The following is a 20850-nucleotide window of genomic DNA, read 5'->3' as shown; positions in this document are numbered from 1 at the left end:
ACTAAGTGCGCGCCTATGGAGATGAGCGCTCACCATGAAATTGATTCTGCTTGGCGCGTGACGATAAACCCCAGTCGCTTTAGAGTTCACGATTTTCGTTGAATTGATATAGTCGCGTCAAAATGAGTATGATATCAAAAAGTGGAGGATCTAGGCTCGGAAGTCATTCGGTCTCACCAATTACAGATGGTCGCATTATGCCCAACAACAGAGCAACATGGGGGCCGAAGCTTATCAAAGTAGTACAAACCTCACCACCATGCTTGGCATCCCTTGGAGACGTATGGATGCTCAGTACACCTGCCCACAATTTTCAATAAAATATTTGGATTATGATGTCCAAGTAGAACGAGGGGGGGAGGGTAAAAGGAATCAAAGACAATAAAGACAATCGAAATCAATATATATGAACACGTGCAAGTCCAAGACTTGATGTTACACGTGCACCCAACAAAGCGAATACGATGACCTTGGAAAAGCAATATGACAAATATCATCAAGCCCCCAACGTGACACTGCTTGGTCTCCCTGAAACACCTCAAGTATTCAGGCAAGCATCAGGCCTTGCTTGTATCGCTTACTGCTCAGCTCCTTCATTCCTGTGCTGTGGACTTGTCCATCCCTTCAGTCAGCTTTTACACTTAACATGTACATTTGCGACGATCCAGACGCCTTAAACAACCTAGGCTCAAATTATCATGATGGGTCAAGTTGATTTAAATGCGTCACGAGTCACAATAGTGACCGTGTGTTATTCTATCCCGATTCCAATAATGATTACATGTACTGGACTACGCCTTTTCGTGAAACTACGGCCCTCCTCCAAGAATACCATCGCGTTTGACGATTTGATGATTATCATCGCTACAGTCAGTGCTACAAATCATTAAAGCCACTCTGATCCTCGTCTTTGAGCAGCACACGTTTTAACATCACGTTGTTCCAGTCCATAGCCGTTGGGCTGTGCATAAGTGGCTTAGTCTATGGTGAGCTGTCACAGCCAACCAAGCCATTGGACTTGGAGGCTAATCATGAGCTTTTTGGATCATAGGTCCGCCTTATGGCTTTGGTCGGCACGAAGAAGCCCTCTCAGCCGAAGACATAGAAAATTTCCTGCGGGTACGATATGAACGCACACACCATACCATCTCAAAGACTGATTTTAACTAGGGCGACTATGTTTTCAGCCATTTTTACGACTGGGCTATTGCAAGTACTAAGCTAGCAATTCTTTCTCTTTACTATCGCATCTTCAGCACGGTAGTCTTCCGCCGATTTGTGATCGGCACCGCCATCTTCGTCGTATTGTGGCTCGCGGCCATGGAGATCGGTCTCGGACTGCAGTGTTTCCCGGTACAAAGAGCTTGGGATTTAGATATAAAGGGAACCTGTCTCGATTTAGTGGCATTCTCTTACTTCACCAATATAACCAACTTGATTACCGATATTTGGGTATTCCTGCTTCCGCTGCCGATTATCTTCAGACTCCATGTCACGCGACAACGGAAGTGGGAGCTTGCAGGAGTCTTTGCCATTGGTCTATTGTATGTCTTATGTCCCTGTCTCTGATGCTACGATATTGTGCTAATTTGAGGAGCACATGCGGCGTAACTCTTGCCCGTCTAACAGTTGTCGTCTCACAAGGATCGTCTGATTTCACATGTAGGCCTGGATACTCCAAAAATTGACATTCAGGGAACTAATTGCTTTTAGGGACTGGTGTTCCTCTTGGAATTTTATCTGTATATGAGCCTCTGTGTGGAATAATTTGTGCCAATATCCCCTTACTCTACAAACTGACCACAGTGGCCTTCAGAAAGGTTCTTTCTTATAGATCATCAGGAACAAGTGATTCCACTTGTACACCAAATGACTCGGAAAGAAAGAGAAGATCTTCAAGTATGCACAGCGAGTGGGCCATGTTGCCTAGGGCTGATAAGGGTTGTTCGGCGACCGTCAATGCGACCCGATCTAATCAAAATCGGGAAACAAACCTTTCGGCGTTGGAAAGTTCGCGGTCATTGTCTCCAGCCAGAGTACAAGAGATAGAAGACTGCTGAGTCCAATAACGAAGACCTATATACAGTAAACATATCATATAATGTTGTGAATATCCCGGAACGGATCAAACGAGACAACTTGATATGGGTTGGGCCCGGAAATATTAGGGCCTTCGTACGGTAGCATCAATTGGTCTGGTCTGCCAGTGTAAGGGAGGCTGTGGACACCGTAGTGAGACATACCTATGCTTAATCCCATCAACCTTTCAAGGTGAAAGGAAGTTGTGGTGGGACATCTAATCGAGCTTCATGATAGCAACACCGAAGATATCCGTGCTCTCGTTCCCAAAAATTTCCAGTGATCTCAAAATCTTGCAACCAGTCGCTATGACAGAGTTTGATACATATTTCCCGAGGGGTATATGCATCTTTCTCCGTAAAAATCAATAACAGTATAAATGAACCATTATCTATAAATTTGGTGGGTGCCTTGTACAAATCAATGTAAACTTTATCTGGAGCATTCAGCATATGCTAGCACCATTCAATAAGTAGGACTGTAGATATTCACTCACTGAGGGTCAAATTATAAAGGGCTTGGCGACGCGGCCCGGTCGGCTTTATAGTGGAGACTCGAGCCGATCCTCGGAACCCAACGGCTCCACTTGTGATTGCAAATTTCCACCACACATATATCAACAAGGCCGGCTGGCCCAATGGCAAGGCGCTTGACTACGAATCAAGAGATTGCAGGTTCGACCCCTGCGTCGGTCAATTTTTTTGGTGTTTAAAAAAAGTTTTGAAGATGGGACAATGCCGAAATCCAACCATATCCTCCAGCTTTTTACATGTTCTTGAGGTTGGAGTCTTACTTGACGGGAGTCGTAGCGGTATGTGTTTTGCACCCATCACAGATCCGTCAAGGTGGATAGTACAATGTCTGCAAATTGACAATCGCTATACTTAGAAATCTACATATAGAGTTTTTAAATAGCTATTCTTACTCTCAATTTATTTCAAATTATATTCGTTTTCTCTCTGTTTTACATTCTATCTATTTTTAAAAGAAAGGGCTAAGGGTTTTTACTAAGTCGAAGCCCAAAAACACCCTCTCTAAATCGGATCTTGTGTCTTGGTTGACGAAAACTGAGGGTTCCCATTACGAAACTTCAATTTAGGGCTGAAATACAAGCCACATACGGCCGTCCCCCAGATAGGGTTAAGGAGTACATTCAACGTGATACAGCCCCGTTTGATTATTGAATGCTTGACAGGAGATAAAGGAAAACAGAGAGAACTTCGAGATCTGGAAAGATTGGTCTATTGTCGGCATAATCATAAATTCTGAAGGGTATACAGCAATGATTATCAACTGAAGCCCTGGTGAATATCTTCCATCTATTAGCATACGCCTAGCCATACTACTACTGGATCTGCTTGAACGGAAGCCATAGGCAGTGCATAGGCAATGTGAAGAATGAACTGCTGATGACTCTAGATGCATGGATGGATGTGCTTCGAACTCTCGTATCGAAAGATATGGTAGGACCGGGATATTCCGCCCTCATCAGCCGAATTCGACCTTAGCGCCAGCGCTAGGTGTACCTTGCCACAATGACTCTAATTTATAGCGATCAGAATTTTCTTGGCAAGTTACACTTTTGCTTATTTATTGCTTGTTTCTTCTAAAATTAGTTTCTAATGACGGTTTCCTCCTCGGAATTGCGCGCCCAGGTGGCACCTCAGATTGAAGCCATCCAACTGATACTCACCCGTCTCTCTGACTCAACCACCGGGTCAGCCGGTCTCGTGCAGGAGACACAGAACGAGCTTGGATTGCTTCTTGGGGTTCTTGGCAATATTGAGCAGCAGTCCGTACAATGTCATGATCATGCAAGTCCGAAGCTATGGAGCAAATTCGAGGACTGTCACTGTTGTTTATTGGAATTACAAAATCTCCAAATATTCACTGGGCAAAGCTCCCTTGAGACTCAATTTCTGGAAATCCGCGCCCGATTATCCGACTTGATATTCGAGTTTAGGGTTATTAATGCAGACATGGCGATGTATGTTGGTTCTCATCTCACTGATGGCAAACCGAGCTCAATTCTAATATCATTCTCAGATCTTCCCACGCCAATCTTGAGCGACTGCTACAAACTTATATTTGTGAGCTCGGAGAAGGAAAGCGGGATATACAGGTTGTGGTTGGGCTCATTGGCGATGCTTCAAACCCCGAAACAGACGGCAAATGGCAACTTTTACAAGGCGAGCTACAAGACTTTGGCGTTACATTTGAGCAGTCGACCCAGGAACGTGCCTTTATCATTACGGTGCTTCAAAAAGCCGTAAAGGACAACGATATCTCAAGTACTGATCATCAACTAGCTTCAGAAGATGACTCCAAGTCTTCGGCCCAATCCCGACGTAATGAGGTTCTGGACAACAGAGTAATGCCAGAAGAGATCTCACAAGGTGAATCACCGCCTACCACACCTGAAGTTCGGGGAAAACAGCCTAGTCTACTCAAACGGCTGAGATTCAAGATGTCAGGGGACAAAAGTGGGCTGCTCACATTAGTCCGAAAGGGAGAAGTTGACCGAATTGAAGAGGTCCTAGAAAAGGGCGCTAGTGTTAATACCAAGGACTCAAATGGACAGACGGCATTGATCATAGCTACATCACGTGGCCACGAGCTACTGGTGTCTCTGCTACTTAAATTCAAAGCCAAGACAGATTTGAAGGGAAAGAATGGGGAGACAGCCCTTTCCGTAGCTGCTCAGAAAGGGTACGAAAACATCGCCAAGCTACTCTTAGTCCATGGAGCGAACCCTAACGGTTCAAATGTCCGTGGCAAATCAGCCCTGTCACAGGCTGTCACATGTGGAAATTTGAGCATGACTACTCTTTTACTAAACTACGGGGCCACCGCCAACGTATTATGTATCAATGGCGATACGGCTCTTACCTCTGCCGTTGGAAACAACCACATTGAGATTACACAGCTGTTGTTAAGCGCTGGCACCCCAGCAGATCAAATTGGGGCTTCGACTAGGACTTCGCTTTTCAGGGCCGTGGCCAGTGGGAACGTTGGGATGGTGAAGCTTCTGATGAATCATGGAGCAAATCCAACTCGACCAGATAGCCAGGGACTATCACCTATGATACTGGCCACGCAAAATAGGAGAAATGATATCCTCCACATCTTTGACCAATATGGGTATGTTTATCAACAGCAAGGACTGGGGATCGGGAGAGCTGCGGTTGCTTTTGCGGCAGTTGACTTCATGACTACTATAGGTAACATGACCTAGAATCCAGAATCATGTACTTATTGTTCTGAGAGTGTTGACTAATATAAAAACATGATCCCTTCCTTTCCTCGACCCTCTTTAAAACCTAACGAGATAATTAGTTTTTGAAATATATAATTAAATCCGCATTAAACTTCCCTTGATCCCTTCAGTATACGGTTTCACTTTCAATTTTCAATCGATTACCAGCTCTCTGATTTATGAAAGCACATTCGATACCAGGAACCAAGGCGGAATATGGTGAAATTGAAGAAAAGAAAAGAAAATAAAAGAAACAGAAAGAAAGAAAGAAAAAGCATTTCACCTACGAGTCTAAATCAAACCTCTCTGCTTTATCTATCGCTACCAAAGGCTTCTCTTGAATGGTAAATGTGTAAGTGACTCCTGCCATTAATTGTCGGCAAAGGAACTATCAATAAGCTTTTGAAACAGATCTACCCAAAACGCCAGTACCATATGACACAAATGCAAAGAAGCTTTAGCCCATCGCTCAGGACTGCATCTTGTTGCTGTTCTCTTCGTTGAACTGGTCGCGGGCAATGGTGAATTTCTCAGTAACAACGTCGCACAGGTCCATCAGGTCATTGAAACCCTTCTCGAGGGCTTCGAGGGCAGTAGTTGAGTCTGAGCTTCGGGTTAGTCAAGGCGATCGATGAATTGTTGCGGTATCGAGAGAACGATCGGCGTTGGCTTACCACTAGTCTGAATACGGAGGTGCATCTTCGCGTCGGAGGGGTGAGGAATAGTGTAACCGCAGAAATCCACGGCCGGGCTAGTTTCAGTCAGTGATACAAGATCAGACCCAATTTATAGGTGTCAGAGCAGCACACTCACTTCTTCATGATGGCAAATCGCAGAGCGTTACCCATGGTGTGACCTTCTCCCTCAAACTGGAATGATGCGGCGGTCTCTGAGGAACCGGGCAGCTATGCAATGGTTAGATCTTATGCTAGAATGTAAACGTTGTTTCCCCGAGTTGACATACCACCAGGATGCGGCGCTCATCCAGCATCAACTCATCTTGTGGCTGCTCGACATCCATCATGGACTGGTCTTGGGCATCTTGGGAGTGGACAGAGCCAGGCATTGTGGGATTGGAGACGGAGGATATGGGGAGGACGCGTGTGGATCGTGGAGAGGTTGAGCTCGGGCTCGTTGGTGAAGTGGCGAAGTGGTGGTAGACTTTGCAGGCAGTTCGACTGAAAACTCCGAGATTGGTTACCGGGTGTATAAATTCGCAAGTAATAGCGATGCGTGAAGGCAAGTGACGACTTTGGCGACTGGAATTGCCCGCAAGAAAAAAAAAGTGGGTTATCGATAGTGGGGCTCACCGCCTACCACTTCGGGTCTACAAGTAGATTTGGGGCTTCACAGTCATGCACTGGACACAACGGATTTTTCCCAAGGTTGCTGTCATCCATTAGGGACGGTATAGCTGTTCATGATTATGTCGTTACTGTCGGGCAGGAATTGTTGGGCTAGGGTACTAGTGTTGTGAGTCCTGTCCCACGACAATGACAGTTACAGGTTGAGCAGTCAATGGTGTGGTGGGCGTATCGAATATACATCTGAAGATAGATGCTAGATTAAACTGATCTAGACGAGGCGTGCTCCCAAGTCCAGTATAGCACGGCGGCGTATCAGTCGCGAGTTATATCTCAACGGGAACCATGGATCTGAGGCACAAGTGAAACCCGTTTAGGTTAGAGTGACCCCTGTGGCTGGTTTCATAGACACCGTTCGCCTTCCATAAGGGGAAACCCCCGTTCAGCTTCGTGACCTATCACATCGGCGGCAGTCATGGATTTGGAGATCATTTTCGGGAGGTTTGGGTGCAAGGAAGAGAGCGGGGAAGCTCATCAAACTTCTCATGTGCGATCCAATCGATAAGCCGCACGGAAACGAACCATCGAACTAGTGAATGGCTTGACCAGGCTCATTTCCCTTGGAAATTGCAGTGTAGGCAAGTCCACTCTGATCTGAAGTGCAGGGACCTAGCACCCGATCTGTGCCCTCGTGTTGAACTCCAAGTCCGTGTGGACGGCAACCAATGACCGGCATAGTCCAGCTGGGAATTCAAGTTTTGGACGGTCGGCAAAGGGTTCCGTGAGAGTTCATGATCCACTTCGCGCCCATGTTAGATCAATGATTTATCATGGATTGCTCATGCATTTTTCATCAAAAGCAACTCCGCCTATGCAGCCCCCAACTTAGTGTCACATCGGGAACCATACTCCTGGTCGAAGTAAGCGCCATGTTTGACGTGTGATGTGATCTACGAGGATGCCGATCACCGGCAGCATTGGGGGACCACCCTCAGTATGGACAAGCGGCATCCGGTGAGTTCTCACCAAAAGCGAGTCTAGTTAAATTCTTTGAATCAATAATGTTTCACGATACCCCAATGAAGAGGTCAAGCAGAGTAGAAACACGTCGTGTCTCAGCCGGGGGATTCTGATACGCCCGGTGCCCGCAGAGTGGAAGCCCCTGCTCCACCATGAACTCTGTTGTCGCGTACTGTCGACCTGCTTGATCTTACTGGATCAACGGTAGAATCAAGTACCTGGTACTTGTCCCAAGGCCCCCCTTCTTATTAATGCAGGTTTTAAACTAATATTTTCCTCCCTTGGGGGCCCAGAACCTCCATGTTTCCTTTCTCTTGAAATCCTGAAGCTCCTCTCTCGCTTGTTGCTTGCTGGACTTTTTTTTTTCTTTCTTTTTACCCCCTGCGATCTGTCACACTTGCCGCCTAACCGCCGAACTCCCCCCCCATCCAACCTCCCCCAACCCTTTATTTTCGTTCATTCCAACTTGGATATTGATCTACCCTCGCTTGAACATCCAGGGCACGATCCTAGCCCCGCTTTCATCTGTTCATTGATGCTCCTCTCTTAAGTCTCCGAGGTGCTTGGACGCCGATCCCGGACCGGGAACAAATAGCTATACAAAGAAACAGGGAGGGCTTGCCATCTAATAGACAAAGCGATCGGATCGGATCTGATCTTCCCAACATTCACGATGTCGACGGCAATTGCATCCGCGCCGGCAGCTCAGCTATCCTCGCCGCATACCACCCGCGATCCCAGCCCCAAGAATTGCCCGACTCTGGCCCCTCCGCCTGCGGCGAATTCCTCTCCACCTCGAGTGGCAAGTTCACAAGATGCCCATTCCAATAGAACCCCCGAGAGAAAAGACCCGTCGTCTCCGTAAGTTATATCGAACACTGGATGCGATCAAAAAAAAGAAAAGACTTCCGGAGCAGGAGGCTAATCAAATCGGGCAGATCGCAAGGTAGCGCGGGTCCCAAAATTACCGTGAAAAAGGAGCCGCCCTCCTCGCCCCGTATACAGACTCGGCCCCGTCCCCGCAAGTTGGATCTCTCGACAAGTCTTCCCTCCTCCAGTGGTTTGACCGTTCGGCCGCCCGGAGGCCCAATGACCGCTCGTGACGGTGTCACTATGCAGGATGTCGGCCTAGCCTGCTTGTCCCCCGGTTTCCAGACACATGATCCGATCATGCGAGAACAACTGCAGCGCAGTCTATCTGTGCGCGACCAGCAGCGCTCAATAATCGAGGCACGACTACAGAAACCCGGCAAAGATGACGGGCCGTCTTCACAATCGGGATTCATGGGGATGCCTCCTCGGAGTAGCTCGAAGCGACGGCCACCACCCGGTCTTTCGATCGTCCCACCCTCGGCATCGCAGTTTGCAAATGAACGAGTAATCCAGTCGGCGCCGTTGCATCAGACCTTTACCGGCCGCTACCAACCTCAGCCCTTGACTCGTCATGTCGTCAATCAGAGCCCTACTCTAGGCGCTACGTCCCATATGCATCAAGTCCCGGCCACCCAGACGAACAACCGTCTACCCCCTCTCTCTGATGTGTTTGGATCCGATGCGCTTGGTCGGGATCGAGAGCCTAGTCGCCAGCAAGGCCTCTACGTGAATGCGTCGAGCAGCAACTCCTCGCAATCAAACTTGGCACCCATGCCCTCTCCAGGCCTACCTGCTATGTCTCAGACCCCCAGTCGGCCGCGGGAGTACCGATCGGCCGAAGAGGCTGTCCAGGAGCTCTCGGGGGAAGGGAAGAACTGCTTCCCCGAATTGTGCATTATGGTGGGCACCAACCGCCCACCCCACCATCCCCGCAGACCATGCATACTGCCCCTAAGACTGCTCCCCTGACCTGGGAAGAGCCTGCGCCAAGTGCCCCCCTTGCTCCGATGCAGATCGCGGATACGACTGCGCGCCGCCGCCCTCGCAGCGAATACGAAAATGATAACGGAAGCCCCCCACTGGGACATGGTCCTGATTCTCATTATCGGCCTAACCCCGCTGCCAACTCTGGTCCCAGTGCCACCTTCACCGGTCCCTTCGGTGCAGGCCGAGACTCGCCCGAGACCCAACGGAAAAAGAAAGAAGAGTTCCTTGGCCTCTGTGCTCGGGCTTGGGATCTGTTCCATTCGTGAACAGTTGTGTAAATATGCACAAAATCCCCGAGTCTGGTCTAGTCGTGATCCAAGCTTCCGTGAAGCATATCAAAAAAACGCTCTATTTCTCACTTGCTATCATCGCTATATGCGATCTGTGGCTTCCATCGACACACCAATCTGGTTTCTTAAAAAAAAAAAAAAAAAAAAAAAATCGAATGACTCCTTTCAAGGCAGCATTTCTCATCCGACTCTCTGGCTGGTCTTGAGTGATTGAGTCTGGGTCTTCACCCTTCACATATATGACACTGATGTTTATACTTCCCATCTCTTATATCCATGGTACGATAGTGGTGAGCCTGTGGCTCATGGAAAATCCTGCACTTGGGGACTTATGCATTTGATTTTGAATTGGCGTTCTTATTGGGAAGGAGTTCTTGTTCTACTATATACCTCTTCTTTCTGGATGTTGTTTTTTTCTTTCTTTTCCTTTGGGATCTAGCATTTGTGAATGGGATTTTCGATGCAAGTTTTGTCTTCAGCGGATCAATGCTGGTTTGCCCTAATACATATTGCTGGAATCTAATGCTGTAGCCTTGAAGACATTTGGATATTTGAATATATGCACAGCACCATGCATTCTAATATTTTCATTGCAAAAGAGAAATTCCTGGGTATCTTAAGCAAGTCGCCGACGCTTGCCAAAACTCGGAGGCTCGTCATCGCCGCCCATTCCACGGCGTTCAAAGGGCATCTCCTTGCGCTCCTTGGAGGCCATCTTCTTGCGCCGACGCTCCATGGCCTTGGCCCGGTCCTTTGATTTCATCGACTCGTACTTCTTCTCCAGAACCTGTTTCTTCAGATCCGATTTCTTCAAGAAGTACGGATTGCTCTTCTTGCCCTCACGAATCAACTGTTTCTCATGCTTCTTGTGTTCTGCCATGATCTCCCGCTCTCGCTTCTTGCTCTCGTCGGCTTTGAGTCTATCTGTTGCAGACCGAATCTGTGCCTTCAGCGCCTCCTTCTGTGCCGGATTCTTGGTCCTGCTGAATTGCTCCTTGAGATCCTTCAGCTCGGATGCCCGGTACTCATCCAAGAATGCGTAGGCTTTGCTTGTTCCTTCCGAGTACCGTCCTGCTCCACTGTAGCCCATAACAGCCGCATCGAACCGCGGATCACGAGCTTTAGCAACGGCCGGAGGCTCCACAACCGTGCGTTTTCTAGTGACAGCACGCTTAGATGATTGTTCCATAGGTGCGTGCTTGGATTTGCGAGACTCCTTGTCTTTCTTGTCCTTAGATCCAAGGGCCTTGCCCTCGGCTTCCCGTTTCTGTTCGCGCGCTTCGCGGATCTTCGCGCGGATGTCGTCGAGCGGGGAGGCGTTTGTGGAGTCCTCGGATTTCTCCTTTCGCTTTTTAGGGCCCAGAGACGCCTGAGCTTTGGCTAAAGCCCCGAATGAGATGTTGCTGAGGGATGCCTGGAAATCATCTTTATTGTCATTTTTGTCGGAACTTTCTCCCTCGGAGGCGTCATCGGAGCCCTCATCTTCGTCTTCGTCACCTTCACCGTTGGAATCCGAACCATCCTCCTAGAGTAAATTGATGAGCACATAGGCTGGTAAGTTTAACAGGGCTGCAAATCGCATACCTCTTGTGACTGATCGTCCGAATCAACATCCTCTTCGACTTCGTTCTCGTCTTGGGAGACTTCTTCGCCAGATCCTGAGGAATAGACATCATCTTCATCATCTGGCCTTGCCCGCACACGGCGGTTCAGGATGTCTGAAATGGCCATGGTATAGAGTGAATTCACCGAAACTTGCGTACCTTGAGAACGATGGAAAGCGGTGCAAATGAAGTCGCAAAAAAGAAAATACTGCCGATAGGCGGTGAGACCGATAACAGCTGATTAGATATTTTTTTGCGCAATCGATCAACCGCCATCCAAATTCGCGACTTGTCAAAAGATCTATGCCTCGTTCATCCTCGTCTGCGCTTTTCTCTCGTTCTTTGACCCGGCCAACGAATATAGGAAAATCCTACAGGATACCTAATAAGGTACAACGCATCCAATCTCCTGATTAAATATTGTATATAACTTCCAATTGAACCGGACTAACCCCTCTTTAGTTTGTTACTCCCTTACAGTCTTTTCCTGCTGGCGATCCTCCCCGCCTGCGATTGGCAAAATCTCTCAAACTGTCTCACCAAAATAAGAAACCACGGCGCGTGTCGAACGCTGCTGCGGCGCCTCCGTTCTCCGATTCGGTGCCCCGTTATGCCAATCCTGTGTACAATCCCCTCTATACGAGCATTGAACCAATGGAGAATGGTCAGAGCCATCGGTACGCAGGGCAAGAACAGTATAATGGATACCAGCCTATAAGTGCAACTTCAGGCGCAAGTTCAAGTTCACGCGGCGGGAGACATGCCACACCCAACAATAATACGAAACATGATGGTACATATAATCGTCGCAGACACGACCAATATCGGTATTCCCAAAACAACAATGGCTCCGACTCAATACGAAATGTTCAACAAAATTTCGGGAATTCACCGCAAAACCAAGCTCCCACATCATTCGGCGCATACAATGTTCCATTATGGAATCCAATGAACGTGAATCCAACAGGCCAACAAATGGACGCAACGACGGGTATGCCTTTTATGAACCCACAATTTCTCATGAACAACTCAATACCGCCATTCCCCATGATGCCGTTTAATCAAATGCAAGCATTCCAGGGCATGCAACCAATGAGTACCATGGCAGGGCCCGCGGCACAACTGAGCCAAAGGGAAAGGCAACGATCATCCACACCACCAATGACGGTTCCTACGCCGAAAAAGGCGTATATGCAGCAAGCCTCAGAGAAGCCACAGCAATGTCCAAAACGACCATTATTGGTCATTCTCGATCTGAATGGTACTCTAATTTGCCGCAAACATCGTAAATTACCGCCCGTCTTCGCCGAACGCCCTGGACTGAAGCACTTCCTGGATGAGTTGTTCCAGAATTACTCTGTTATGATATGGACCAGCTCGAAACCGCCGACTCTCAGTGCTATTGTCAAGCTTTTGTTCCCTTCCAAGGCTCACAAACGGAAACTCGTGGCTTGTTGGGGCCGCGACAAATTTGGGCTATCAAATAAGCAGTACAATGCTAAGTTGCAGGTGTACAAGCAGTTGCATAAAGTGTGGAATGACCAAGACATCCAGCTTGCCTACCCAGGCAACAGCCCTAAGAAAAAGGGTGTCGCGTTGCAGGAAGTCAAGAACGAACAAAATTCGACTTCAAAACTTCAATTTCCTGCGGGCCAACGCTGGGATCAAACAAATACCGTTCTGATCGACGACAGCAAGATCAAGGCTCTCAGTGAACCTTACAATATCCTCGAGGTCCCGGAATTCATCAATGATCCTAATATTGACGAATCGGAGCTTTTCCAGAAAGTACTCGCAAGACTGGACGTACTGTCTCATCACGACGACGTCAGCAAAGTATTACGCGTCTGGGAGGAACGTCAGGCGCAACAGAATTGCAAGATCCTGGATTTAGACATCAATACTGAGAAGCCTCAGCTTGACGACGATCTCGATCTATCTGAAGATGGTGGAGCCAAACTTCCGCCGGTGTTACCTCCAGCAGGTCAAAAGCTACCAGGCGCAACGTGTACCGAAGCAGAAAAGAAGGCTTTCAAGAAGGCCAGGAAAGCTGAGAAGAAAGCCAAGAAAAGGGAAGCCAAAGAACAGGAAGATGCTAAACAAGCCGCGGCCGTTTCGCAACGCGCTGCTGCTCCTTCCGCCCCTCCTCTCGATGAAGTCACAGCCACTGATCTCGCAAATCCCGAACTTCCATCAGAGGAGGCTGCCAAGGGAGTAAAACTAAACCGCAAAGCCCGAAAACGCCGCAGAGAAGCAGAGTCTCAAAGCACGAATCTACAAGGAAATGGTCCCGTACTTCCTACATCTTCTGCTCAAATTCCCAGCCAATCACGGCACAAGCTCTGCAATCGAGAAGCGAGTGCATCTGCAGCACTAGAAGATGCAGAGACGACAGATATCCCTGTGGATTCATCTTCACCGGCCGCTTTCACGAATCCTGATCCTTCCAGTGCTGTTCATTCTGCTGCTGAGGATATCCCAGTCTTCAAGTCAAATTCACGCCACCGTTCCATTTCCCCTGCTACGTCCGAGGAGTCTACGAATTCGCTTTTGGACCGGTTGGAAGTTGGACTTGGGATGAAGAAGAATTGAGCTTTCGGTTTGATCTTGACGCCTAAGGTCGTGTTGAGGCCAGACTGCGTTTCTCTTAATTTCTTTTCATCGGTACATATGCTTCTACTAGGTATAAATTATGGAATACATACCATACTGGACTCTTTGTCACTTTCTAGCTTTTCTGGATATCAAGTAAACGGGATGGATATGCTCAGGCGAAGTTTTCCAAGGCACTTCGCGTCGAGAAATAGAGGCAAACATGAGTCTCGTGATGATGGCCATGTCTGCGTAAACCGTCAGTGATTATACGGTGGGTAAGTCTATGTAAACCTTTAGATAGGTTTATTTTAACCTAGTAGCTAGTGCAGATAGATAAGCAATGAAGACGGACTCTAAAGTGAAGAAGGAATGATTCAAGCAAATTGGAATAATATCATTGTCATCTAACTAATAGCTTTTACTGGGGATGTGCCAGATCTTCAATGGACGTATGCCACCTCGGTTTCCCGTTGGGCACAAATCTAGTACTCACTGGTTAATTAAAGGGACAGAATCCCACTCGATATAAGCACTTCTTCGGCACAACCTCAGCCATGAAAGGGCTGGATCGCAATTTGACATCCGTGCTAAGGTCTACACTTCTACGAATATGTAGCAAGCAAGGGAAGGGAACATTAGCAATAAGCTCATCAAGACACAGTCTTGACTCCTTTATTCCATTGCTAGACAGTAACTAGCAGTGACAACGCTGCTCTGATGCATCACACCAAAGCGCGAGTCAATCATCTCGCATCACAACGTCATAACCATGAACATGAACCACATCGGCGCGTAAAAAGTAATTTTGCAACTCCGGCGAAACCACATCAGATCAGACGCGGGGAGTTATAATATGGGGAGAGAGAAAAGAGAAGCGGATAAATGACGTGAGGGTGGGCCAAATCTCACATTCTCTGGGGTATTTCGGGGATGGCCAAGGAAGGGGGGAAGAAATGTGCGAACGCGATGAGCGATGCGCTTATTTGAAGACGTGACCGTCAGCCATCTCGAGGGTCTTGCCGTCAACGACGACGGGGGCATCCCAGGCCCAGATGTCCTCAATGTACTTGCGGTCAGCCTCGGAGGTGGGGTCGAGCTTGGTGTACTCGTAACCCTCCCAGTCGGGGCCGACAGTGAAGGCAGGCTCCCACTCCTGGCCGCGGACCATGTAGACACCCTTGACGACACAGGCGTAGTTGACACCGTAGACACCCTGGCAACCGAAGAGGTACTTGCGAGAAGCCTCAAGACGGGCCTGGAAACCACCGATCAGGTTGTTGGCCATGAAGGTGAGCTTCAGCTCGTCGTTGTACTTGTAGTCAACCTTCCAGAGGGAGTACTCCTCGGCGTTGAAGTTCTGCCAGAACCAGGGCATGGCGACCTCGCGAGTGTCGTTGTTAGAGTACTGGCGCTTCCACTCGTCAAGAGCGAGGGTAGGCTTGCCAAGAGCCTCGAGAGGGTGCTTGGGCTTAGGGGCCTCAGCGGGCTTCTCCTCAGCGGCGGCAGCGGGAGCGGCAGCGGCAGCAGGCTTGGGCTTCTCCTCCTTCTTGGGGGGAGTGTACTTGATGCACTCCTCAGCGAACTTAGGCTCGGGGCAGACAGCCTTGAAAGCGGCCTGGTTAATGATGGTGTTGTACCAGCGGGTGAAAGCGACGTTCTCCTCGCGGTACTTCTTGTCCAGAACGGTGGCGAAAGCACGGGTCAGGAGAGCAGCAGCGAAGATATCAGCAAGGGTGATACGCTCGCCAACAAGGTAGGTGTTCTCGGTGAGGTGGTTCTCGAAAACGGCAAGGGTGTTGACGGCAGCCTTAACAGCCTCGTCAACAACCTTCTTGTTGTAGCCCTCAAGACCCATGAGGGGGCGGTACCAGGCAGCAAGGCGGGGGAGGGCCTCGCCGTTGGCGAAGGACATCCAGCGGACGATGGAAGCATAGTCCTGCTTGGTCTTGCCAAGGAGGGTGGTCTTCTCATTCTGGGAGGTCACTACAAAACCAAAGCATGTTAGTTGAGATTTTGACAGGTGGATCCACAATAGGTCAAGCAATCAGAAATGTCAAAAGGGCAATGTGATCCAAAGGGAGGGGCAGGATCCCAAGGTCCCGAAAAAATTTCCCCCTAAAGCGGGGTACTCGATTTTTCCTCCCAACAAAGTGTAGAATTCTTTTTCAGAAGTAGTCTTTCTCAACACAACAGTAACACTATTGTTACATTCTGCCAGGGATAACTAAAAACTCATCATATAAAGGGGAGGGGAGACGAATGAAGAATGCGACAAAAAAAAAATTGAAGTCTGTCAACACGTACCATAGATAGCGATGGCAATAACCTCGGACAGGTTGAAGCCGTTGGCACCCTCGAAAGCAGGAATCTTGCCAAGGGGCTGGATCTTGCGGTACGCAGCGTTGCTGACGTTGGCAGAGGCATTGGGCTGGGTCTGAACCAGCTCAATGTCCAGGTCGTTGTGCTTGGCAGCGACCAGGATGGAGAGGGTGCGCCCGTTCTCCTAGAAAGGGGTTAGAAAGATAAACAAAGGTATGGATGGAGTTCATCGACACGTACGGGGAGACCGTAAAGCTTTCCGAAAGACATTTTGAAAGCGAATTGGGTATTAAAGAAAGGATGGGAAAAAAGAAAGAAGAAAGGGAGGAGGAGGGGCAGAAGCTGAAATTTTATGCTTTGAATAGCGCGGCATCGGAAGCTCGGAGTAAAAGATCATCCGCAGTCACATGATACATGGAAAAACAGCAATTCAACGCCAACGCCAGAGAACGTTCCGCAGACCGGTCCCTTGCCAATCACATCCCAAATGGCTCGGTGCACACCCAATGGCATTGCTTCGGCAATGCAAGCGCTGCGGCTACACTCCTCATTACCATCTCGGTCCACGATCCCGGCTTTCCGCCAGACAGTTCGTAAATATGCGACCGAGACTGAGCCCGAGCAGCCCGTGGTCTCGGAGCAACCCGTGATCTCGGAGCAGCAGCAGCAGCAGCAGCAGGCGCCGCCGCCTCCACCGCAGGAAGTGACTGCGGCTCCCAAAATCAATTTTGACCTATTCCGCCTCCAACCTGCCCGAATCATTCCTGCATCCCCCTCCTACTTCTCCGGCAACCCACGCTTCACCGACCACGTCCTCCGCCTGGAAGCCCTGCAACTCAAATACACCCGTCTCCCTACCGTAACACCCGGCGAAGCACCACGCATGGCCTGGTTCAAGCTTGCACAGTTCCGTGACTTCGTGGGTGAAGCTGTGCCAGTCAAGAAGTACAAGAGCTTGGTCAAGATCCTGCAGCGACTGAACCGGATCCAGCCCGGCCTCGTGCCGAAAGAGGTTCGCACTGCCCTTCGGGAATTTTTGCGTCCCGGAAACCCGTACGCATTAAAGAATGCGCCGCGTGTTGTGGATGAGAATGGACTTGCGCGGGCGAAGGGCAAGCGTAAGGAGTCAGCTGCTGTTGTGCGCCTAGTTGAGGGTGAGGGTGAGGTCCTTGTTAATGGCAAGTCGATCGTGGAGGTTTTCCAGCGCGTGCATGATCGTGAGAGCGCCCTGTGGGCACTGCGGTGTACTCAGCGGTTGGACAAGTATAATGTGTGGGCTCGTGTGCGCGGTGGTGGTGTGACAGGCCAAGCCGAGGCTATCACTTTGGCCATTGGGCGAGCATTGTTGATTCATGAGCCAGGCTTGAAGCCGATTTTGCGAAAGTGTAAGTATATCTATGCTATGCACCTTGTGCTTGGAGATTTGCTAACTGATTTTTCTAGCTGGTGTTATCAGTGTCGATGCTCGTCGTGTGGAGAGGAAGAAGCCGGGTCACGTCAAGGCTCGCAAAATGCCTACCTGGGTCAAGCGTTGAAAAGTGGGATTGGTGCCAGCGATGCTTTTGTCTTTCTTTATTTCTCATCCACCTTGTATTATTTCACCTGCCATGGCAGCCCGTCGCCAATTCTGTTCTATATATATCCTGTACTCAAATGCATATGGATCTTTCATCATGATATCTCATCACCACTTGATTTTCTATTGAACTTACTACATACATTGAGCAGTCTTTATGAAGGTACCCATGTATAGTATAACCTTAAGTTCAGACAAAATGGAATCAGTTCACAGGTGGAACCGTAGCTACATTCCATATAATCAAATCCAGTTGCCGAAGGGCCATCTATGAATCCTGGGTAAGGCCAATCACCACGCGCTTTTGACTTCAAGGCCGAGTCTCGCAGTCAGCACCGAATATGAGCAGATATAATTGGCGACACAGTCCAGCCCGGTGCACACAGCATATGAACTGATGTGAAATGCCTAGATGGTTATAGAAGTGGTGACATATAGGCTAATTTGCCAGATGATTGTCCACACCATTATTTGTTTGTTCTTCCATTTGCGTTTCCGACTGCAACATCCGGTATAGGGATCGACCCTCCTGGCGAGTTCTCCAGTCTCGCTGTCAGGACTTCGACGCCTGTTTCTGTCACAAGCATAGTATGCTCTATAAGAACCCAAATTAGCCTCAAGAGCCGGTAGCCTTCAAACTGAGCTTTAAAAGGTCTATACGCACCGAATTGTGCCGTTCGTTTGCCATCCACGGTGACATTTGTCCACTCATCCGGCCAGTACACCTCCCGATTGCTGCCCAAAGCCAGGATAGGCTCAATGGTGAAAGTCATCCCAGGTTTACAAGTTCCCACAGCCTTATTCTTAGCATAGTGAGGGATCCAAGGAGGAGGGTGGAACTCTGAGTTGATACCGTGGCCACCCCAAGTTTTCACGACGGTAAGCCCCCTGGAGGTCGCGTGCTTTTCGATGATCTTGCCAAACTCTCGAATGGGTACACCTGGTTTGATTATCGCAATAGCCATGTCCAAGGCCTCTCGCGTCGTTTCAATGAGTCTGATCGAGTCTGGGTCCGCTTTAGCCTTGTCACCAACGTAGTAAGTCTCGTTCAAATCGGCATGATATCCGCCGTGGTAGATAGAAATGTCAAGGTTGAGAATGTCTCCGTCTAGAAGAATTCGCTGATCCGGGATGCCGTGGCACACAACCTCATTCGGAGATGTACACAATGACTTGGGAAATTTCCTGTAGTTGAGAGGAGATGGATATGACTACCTCGGTCTCAGTGGGCAGCTTGATTTATTTCGCAGGAGTGAACCTCACTCACCTCTCGCTCGACGCAGGCATTGTGGCAGATTTCATCCAGGAAATCTGTGGTCACTCCAGGCTTTATCGCTGCAGCGGTTATGTCGAGTACTTCTCGAGCCAATCTGCACACCTTGCGCATGGCCTCTTGGCCATTCTCATCTAAGAGTTCGACCTTGTTCCTGTCTAGGCGCGCCTCACGCTTTGGAATACCCGTTTCGGCCCAGTCGGGATGCTGAATTGTTTTGGGCACAGATCGTCGGGGCGAAAGTGGGTAAACGGGTCTAACAGATCCAGTGTATCTGTATGTCGGAAACGGATTATAGAATCCGCCAGCTAAATTGCGATTAGGGATATCTCATATATAAAGAACTGGCACGTGCCTGGACGATACCTTTTTGAGCCTTATGCATCGCCTTGTGTGTGGACTAGATGGGTTCAATGTTAGAATCACGGAGAAATTGTATGCGAGGGCGTAACCTACCCAGTTCCTCTTGAAGCAGTCTTGGGCGCAGAAGTAGCTCCCTTCCACACCCTGCTTCAGACACGTTGGGCATTGCAGGGTTCCAGCCTTGTTGTCGCAATCGGCCCCAGAGCACTTTTTCTCTGGATCAGACATTGTCGCTAGATCTGGAATTGGAGATCTCTGTCGAGTTACAAGGAAGAATGTTTTTCAGTATGAGTTGGTGGTGAAAACTAGGTACTCTAGTCGGTTGCGGCTTCTTAGTGAAGGCTGAGGCTGCAAGAACCCCCACTCTGGCCAGGCAAGTGGGGGCGTGCACCACACCTTGTCAATTGAAGATATTTGGATATTTTAGAGCAACGTGCAGATTCCAATATACCTATCTAGCACTCCCTGGAATTTGGGATAATTTCTGGTCTAAATTTTGAAATACATTGGCAGGCTAAAATATTATACATATTTTTATTTTTGTAAGAGTTGTGGATATGGGCTGCTGGACAGGATTATTGCATTCCTTATTTCCAATACGTGACACATCTGAAGGAGACAGAATGTTTGCATGTGTATACATGACCTGATATGTTGGTGCCATTTTGATATCTTGAATTGGTACATGAATGACCCTGCATCTCGTATGTCCTGCTTTGTCTCTGAATTTGATAGACCATAGATGATGCGGCTTGCAATGACGAGAATTAGGGGAACAAGGAACGAGAAGAAGGGAAATTTCGAATTTGAAACAGAGAGATGGGCTTATCATCGATAATCGCGCCTTCCTTATTAGGAGATTTGTGCCTTTGACAAACAAGATACCCTGTGCAACTCCACCACGACCAACTCAAAACCACGTGGATTGGAGTTGTCCAAGCACGAACAGTTCTGGCATTATACAAAGGCGGTCAATGCCCGCAGTCTCAGGCTGCCGTTTCTGGACTATTGTTGACATTCCATGGGCCCTTACATTCTAAGCGCTAACTTGACACATCCAGTGTTCCATACTGACAAAGGTTGTAATGACAGAATAAGTAGACAAGTCACTATCACATATGACAAATAGGTATATACAAGTTGTACTCGTCAATTTCATCAAAGTCCGAAGCGAGTCAGGCTCACAGTCACGCAGACAAATTCATACTAGCGTAGTATAGATCCTGCCCTCTCAGTTCATCTCATCTTATCACATTTTGACCCGGGCAGGCAAGCGGGGAAGCGGAGTAAGCGAATTGAGCACCGGAGCTA

The 20850-nt window shown here is 48.7% G+C and overlaps 8 protein-coding genes across 8 annotated transcripts; 4 read left to right on the top strand and 4 right to left on the bottom strand.

Moving 5' to 3' along the window:
* Positions 1-3701: 3701 nt before the first annotated feature.
* Positions 3702-5314, top strand: N7484_001604 (ankyrin repeat domain-containing protein; the record flags this gene model as incomplete). Its single annotated transcript, XM_057112024.1, has 2 exons — positions 3702-4066; positions 4126-5314. The coding sequence occupies 2 exons, from the start codon at positions 3702-3704 to the stop codon at positions 5312-5314; spliced, it is 1554 nt and encodes a 517-aa protein (XP_056976761.1).
* A 490-nt stretch (positions 5315-5804) lies between these two features.
* N7484_001603 (DNA-directed RNA polymerase core subunit RPC19) lies at positions 5805-6401 on the bottom strand (the record flags this gene model as incomplete). The annotated part of the gene is made up of 4 exons (XM_057112023.1): positions 5805-5938; positions 6010-6086; positions 6149-6240; positions 6300-6401. 4 exons carry the CDS (start codon positions 6399-6401, stop codon positions 5805-5807), a joined length of 405 nt encoding a protein of 134 aa, XP_056976760.1.
* Positions 6402-8332: 1931 nt separating this feature from the next.
* N7484_001602 (uncharacterized protein) lies at positions 8333-9785 on the top strand (the record flags this gene model as incomplete). Its single annotated transcript, XM_057112022.1, has 3 exons — positions 8333-8520; positions 8598-9432; positions 9468-9785. The coding sequence occupies 3 exons, from the start codon at positions 8333-8335 to the stop codon at positions 9783-9785; spliced, it is 1341 nt and encodes a 446-aa protein (XP_056976759.1).
* Positions 9786-10425: 640 nt separating this feature from the next.
* Positions 10426-11540, bottom strand: rrp36 (putative pre-rRNA processing protein; the record flags this gene model as incomplete). The annotated part of the gene is made up of 2 exons (XM_057112021.1): positions 10426-11334; positions 11394-11540. The coding sequence occupies 2 exons, from the start codon at positions 11538-11540 to the stop codon at positions 10426-10428; spliced, it is 1056 nt and encodes a 351-aa protein (XP_056976758.1).
* A 527-nt stretch (positions 11541-12067) lies between these two features.
* On the top strand, positions 12068-14005 carry N7484_001600 (NIF domain protein; the record flags this gene model as incomplete). The annotated part of the gene is made up of 1 exon (XM_057112020.1): positions 12068-14005. One exon carries the CDS (start codon positions 12068-12070, stop codon positions 14003-14005), a length of 1938 nt encoding a protein of 645 aa, XP_056976757.1.
* Positions 14006-14987: 982 nt separating this feature from the next.
* On the bottom strand, positions 14988-16597 carry N7484_001599 (putative translation elongation factor eEF-1 subunit gamma; the record flags this gene model as incomplete). Its single annotated transcript, XM_057112019.1, has 3 exons — positions 14988-15991; positions 16313-16511; positions 16568-16597. The coding sequence occupies 3 exons, from the start codon at positions 16595-16597 to the stop codon at positions 14988-14990; spliced, it is 1233 nt and encodes a 410-aa protein (XP_056976756.1).
* Positions 16598-16814: 217 nt separating this feature from the next.
* N7484_001598 (mitochondrial 37S ribosomal protein uS9m) lies at positions 16815-17862 on the top strand (the record flags this gene model as incomplete). The annotated part of the gene is made up of 2 exons (XM_057112018.1): positions 16815-17712; positions 17771-17862. The coding sequence occupies 2 exons, from the start codon at positions 16815-16817 to the stop codon at positions 17860-17862; spliced, it is 990 nt and encodes a 329-aa protein (XP_056976755.1).
* Positions 17863-18370: 508 nt separating this feature from the next.
* On the bottom strand, positions 18371-19767 carry fpaI (putative methionine aminopeptidase, type I; the record flags this gene model as incomplete). The annotated part of the gene is made up of 5 exons (XM_057112017.1): positions 18371-18498; positions 18568-19114; positions 19171-19484; positions 19543-19576; positions 19633-19767. The coding sequence occupies 5 exons, from the start codon at positions 19765-19767 to the stop codon at positions 18371-18373; spliced, it is 1158 nt and encodes a 385-aa protein (XP_056976754.1).
* Between the last annotated feature and the right edge of the window lie 1083 nt (positions 19768-20850).

Source organism: Penicillium longicatenatum, assembly GCF_028827895.1.
Source record: "Penicillium longicatenatum strain IBT 33135 chromosome Unknown contig_1_segment0_segment0, whole genome shotgun sequence".
NCBI lineage: Eukaryota > Fungi > Ascomycota > Eurotiomycetes > Eurotiales > Aspergillaceae > Penicillium > Penicillium longicatenatum.
Note: the sequence above shows the minus strand (reverse complement) of the source record. Positions and strands in the feature narration are given on the sequence as shown.